Source organism: Myotis brandtii, unplaced genomic scaffold (assembly GCF_000412655.1).
Source record: "Myotis brandtii unplaced genomic scaffold, ASM41265v1 scaffold76, whole genome shotgun sequence".
Taxonomy (NCBI): domain Eukaryota; kingdom Metazoa; phylum Chordata; class Mammalia; order Chiroptera; family Vespertilionidae; genus Myotis; species Myotis brandtii.
Genome location: NW_005371037.1, coordinates 535,123 through 540,063, shown reverse-complemented (window position 1 = coordinate 540,063; position 4,941 = coordinate 535,123). Strand labels below are relative to the sequence as shown.

The 4,941-nt window shown below is 37.2% G+C and overlaps 1 protein-coding gene across 3 annotated transcripts in view; it reads right to left on the bottom strand.

Moving 5' to 3' along the window:
- Positions 1-2,714: 2,714 nt before the first annotated feature.
- Positions 2,715-4,941, bottom strand: part of MRE11A (MRE11 homolog A, double strand break repair nuclease) — a 72,423-nt gene continuing 70,196 nt past the window's right edge. For all 3 annotated transcript variants that reach the window (XM_005883065.2, XM_005883064.2, XM_005883063.2), the window contains 2 exons: positions 3,435-3,522; positions 2,715-3,157 (listed from right to left, as the gene is read on the bottom strand). In XM_005883065.2, coding sequence (XP_005883127.1) covers positions 3,104-3,157; positions 3,435-3,522 — 142 coding nt within the window. In that variant the 3' untranslated portion in view covers positions 2,715-3,103. The remainder of the gene's footprint in view (positions 3,158-3,434; positions 3,523-4,941) is intronic.

Below are 4,941 nucleotides of genomic sequence, written 5' to 3'. Positions count from 1 at the left end.
AATAACAACAACAAAATAAAAGCAACTAAAATCAGATTTAGTGATCAGTCATGCCGAAAATACAGAAATATCATCCATGGCAATTGCATGCTATCTGAACTGGCTCTGAGAGATCAACTACAATCCTAGTATTTTCAGATCTAGCTAACAAACATGAAGTTCAAAAATATTAGAAGGGGATGTGATAAGCAAACAATGAAATGTGTACATTTTTCATCAAGAACATGGAAGCTCTCTAGACTCAAAAAAACAAATCTTTATTCTATAAAACCTTTATAATACTGTTAATGGTAGCTTTAAAAATGCCAGAAAATACTATGAATTAAATATATGATAGACATGAAAAAAGACATCAGATTACACTGGGGGAAAGATATCTTTAAATATAGTACTTTTCAACCGAAAAAAATTTTACAATGGGAGACTTTTTAATTCAACCTTTCTAATAAAAGGTTTTTCTCTTTATTAAAACAAAACATTTGCTTCTTCAACCTATTTTATAATATGTAAAATTTATCAAACCAGCAATTCCCTTAGTAACAGACTGAGCCAGGTAAAATAGATAAAGCAATGTACATATAAGATTAGAAGGCTAGTTTTGGTATTACTGCATAGGGAGAGTACTATTGCATAAGTCCCAAATTTATTGCAAAACCACACTTTTTTTTTTTAATTTTAGATTTGCAGTTGCATCTTCAATCTGCCATCTAATGGTGGAAACACCCCTTGTGGCAAAAGAAAGAGCTTTTGAATTACAGAAGTCAAGGCACTTACTCAGAGAGCTCCCTCAGCCAGCTTCCACACACAGTGATATCTCATCTCCTGAGCTGCAGAGATGCCATAAGTGCTCACTTTATAATTATTTGTTAAACCACATGATTTTTCTGTTATTGTATTTTGCAATTTAAAAAGTTTAGAAAATGTGAATGTACCTGAATTAAAAAATTACATGCCTATATGCTTGAATTTTCTAAGCACTGGTTATATTTCCTAAAACCATAGTGCATCCATAACCTTGTGAATGCACTATTGTATTTTTATGATAGGGAACAAAACACCAGAAAGAGATATGCTCTCTGGTAAATGATGGAAGGATTTTTTCCTCAGGATGTTTTCATCGCTGCTCTCGGCCTCCAAGAGCGATTGCTGATGCTCCCCAATCATCTGGAATCACCTCCACTCACCTGTACTAACATGTCTGAAACTGTCCCTAAGCTCCTAGATCGGACCCTATCGATACAGAACAACAAGGATATACGGCATATTTAACTGTGAAACAACAGTTCATCAAAAGTTTTTCTCTCATGTTTTATTTACCATATTTCCAGCAAGTGACACACTAACCAGTGACTAATTCAAGGGAATTTTACCTCTCGGCTGTGTAATCACTTTTCCCTGGAGCTAACTGCATCGCATTTCATGCCTCTTTCACGCTGCAGAGGAAGTTTTTAGACAGGGAGAAAGCCTTCTTCTGTTTCCCCAGGACCCTGTCAGGATGCTTCAGTGGCCACCTCCCTCATGATGACCCTCACTGAAGCATGTCTCAGAGGCAGGCCAGAAGAGCCAGTAGTAGATGCTGGTCTGCCATCCAAACTAGTGTCCATTCCATCATGGAAAGCAACTCTCGTTCCCCTTTCACCTCGGCTTCACTCAAACACTTGGAATATTGAAGATGTGGGGAGAGGTGCCTGAGAATATTTCACAACGCCTCCCGTTGACTTCATGATGCCTGCTAAAATAATCCTCCTGCTCAAGTTAGGTAGAGAAAATGTTTTTAAAGAAACTCATTAGAATGCTACATCACAATTCTTTATCTAGGCCATTTCAGAGGCATAATAGAAAGGCAGCCACTATGCAAATGTTCTTTTATAATGGACACATTCCAGATCTGACTATGTCAATGAACATGGATACTGCTCAGGCAAGGGTTTGTTTCTGCATGGGACGAAATGTCAGGCTGCTGTACTGCCATCTACAGCTTCCACAGGAGTCTTTAACTATAGCTGCCTCACAGGTGAAGAGAAGGAATACTCTCAGGGGCCTTTTAACAGAGTTTCTTTTCCTCCTAGAACAGTGGTTCTCAACCTTGGCTGCACATTAGAATCACCTGGGAATCTTTTAAAAATCCTGATTTCTGGGCCTCATCCTCCAGAAATTCTGTTTCTTTGTTACTAATGTTGTGGCCCCACCCCATAACAAAGAAACAGAATTTCCGGAGGATGAGGCCCAGAAATCAGGATTTTTAAAAGATTCCCAGGTGATTCTAATGTGCAGCCAAGGTTGAGAACCACTGTCCTAGAAACAGATGAGAGAGAGAACCATAAAGAATGGAAAATAATGGAGAAAACTGCTATCACTCAAGGGGAACACAATCTTCTAAAATCTTTGCTACAACTGAAATTAAAAAAAGTCAGTAATCCTGGCTGATTGTTCTATTATTTAATACTAACTTCTATCTAATTACTCAAGGTATAAGGTACATCTGAACCATTCAAAGTCCCGTGGCTAACACTACCACAAGCATTAGAAAGAGAACACACTCAGTAACAAACAGCAAGCTCAGCACAGCATCGACTGTTTCACCTTCAGCAGATCGAGAATCTCTAGAATAATTATTAAAATTATAAAGAGGTTAAAATTTATAAGCTCTTTTTCTCAACTGCAGCTAAATGTAACTGCATTAAAAGACTAACAGTCTGACTGTAAAGCAGAAATGTATAATGGCATATTTATTTTAATCCTTATTCAAGATTAATATTTAAGCAATGTTCTCACTAAGACATACACTAATATATGTCAGGAAAATAACAGTCTAAATTTTATAGAGCATCTCCAGGTAATGTTAACAACCAGATTAAAAAATGAAGGAAACCAAGGCTATATTGTATGTCCTTGAGCTGGGATGTTTCTCAGGTAATGCAGCCACTTCAGGAAATGATACTCAAAAATTGAAATTCTCATACATTAGTTTCTCTGTTAAGTACATCTCTTTCAAATTCTTCAGTTAACAGCAATACTTTAAAAATCTTCAACTGTAAACTCTTAGCTTGTAACATTTTGATTTTTCCTAAACCTTGAAAACTTCAAAGTGCCATTGAATATATTATCTTCTGTTTCTTAAAGCACTAATGTTCATAAAAGGATCATCGTCGTCGTCCTGAAATGACATACAAATGTTATTTTAGTGATGGCTGCACCACACTTCACTGAGACAAGATAGAAGTTCTTATGGCAAACCAAGACCAGTAAGAGTAATTTTCTCCTTTCACTTGAGGTGGATTTTCATTTTTCTATTTCCTTTATAAATATGAACTTCAATTTCTAATTACCAATGAAATTATTTTTAAAAATAATTTCCAGCAACTAACTTAGCAGTCCTTGTTTAAATTTTATAAGCAGTTAAAAATTAAGATTTAACAATATTACTTTATTACCTCATCTGATTCAAAATTGACCCCTTTAGCTGTTTGGCTCTGGGATGCGGGTTTGCTTGATGATGATGATGATGATGTGTTCGGCCACCTGAGGCAAAAACATGGGAAAAACAAAGAAAATGAACCAGGGAACTCAGCAAAGATACCTTTCTAACTAAGTTTTCCATTCTAGCAGTAGCCATGAATAAAAATAACCACACACTGCATTTGATCTACATGAGAGGCAGTAAAAACTTAATGGTGAGAAACAGTCTGAGGTCAGGGTCTGAATTCCAGTTCTGCCATTTACTGAGAGCCTCTCTGTGCCTCAATGTTCTCAACTGTAAAATGAGGATAATAATTTTTTCAAGACTAAATGTGTTAATATTCTTAAACACTTAGGTCAGTGCCTGACATATTAAGCACTACACAGATCCTTACTTGTATTATCATTATAGTGTCTACTACCATCCCCCACGCCTGCAAATTGTGGCAATACTGAAATATTTTTTCATTCAAATCTCAGTTATGTTTCTATTACAGATAAAAGGATCTTAGGAAAGGCTCACCACTTCCTAGGGTTGCCTGTTCGTATTATTCATGTTCAATCCAAACCAAACAGCATATATTTACTGAGTACTTGCTCCTGGCCAGGTACTATGATAGGTCCTGGGAAATATCAGTGCACAAGAAAATCATGATTCTTACCCTCATGAAGCTTAACTTGTGGTAGTGGAACTCATATTCCTGGGTCTTTTTATTAATAAAAATTTAAGTCACCCTAGCTCAGGGGACAGCAAACAATGGCTAGTGGGCCAAATCCAGCCCACCAGTGAGCTAGGAATGTTCACATTTTGAAATGGTCACATTTAAAATGGTTATATAAGTACCAATATAATATCCTTGCTTTTTGCCTCTTGGTCTGCAAAGCCTAAGATATTTACCACCTGGCCCTTTAAGAAAACATTTGCTGCCCAGCTAGCGTGGCTCTATGGTTTAGCATTGATCTATGAACCAGGAGGTCACGGTTTGATTCCCGGTCAGGGTACATGCCTGGGTTTTGGGCTTGATTCCCAGTAGGGGATGTGCAGGAAGCAGCTATCAATGATTCTCTCTCATCATTGATGTTTCTATCTCTCTCTCCCTCACCCTTCTGAAATCAATAAAAATATATTTTAAAAACCAAAAATTTTTTTGCTGATTCCTGTCTTAAATGAAAACAGTGTTTGTGAATTCTTAGCTAACTCTGGGATGCTTTGGGATGTTATTTTGCCAAAATAAATATGTCTGAAGCTCTTCTCTGGACAAACAGGTTGAGAATCAAGAGGTCTTACGTCAGAAGGAAGCAGAAACATCACAGGTTCTTATGCACAAAAGTAAAGGACAGGAGGATTTGTCAAGCTTTAGAGGTAGAGGATCAAGGAATTTATCCACTGATCCATCTGGGGAGTCTCCATCTCTCTGTACTTGATATAAGCAGGCCATGGTTAACTGCTCATTTGTTTCCATCTGTGCCAGAGAGGAGCAG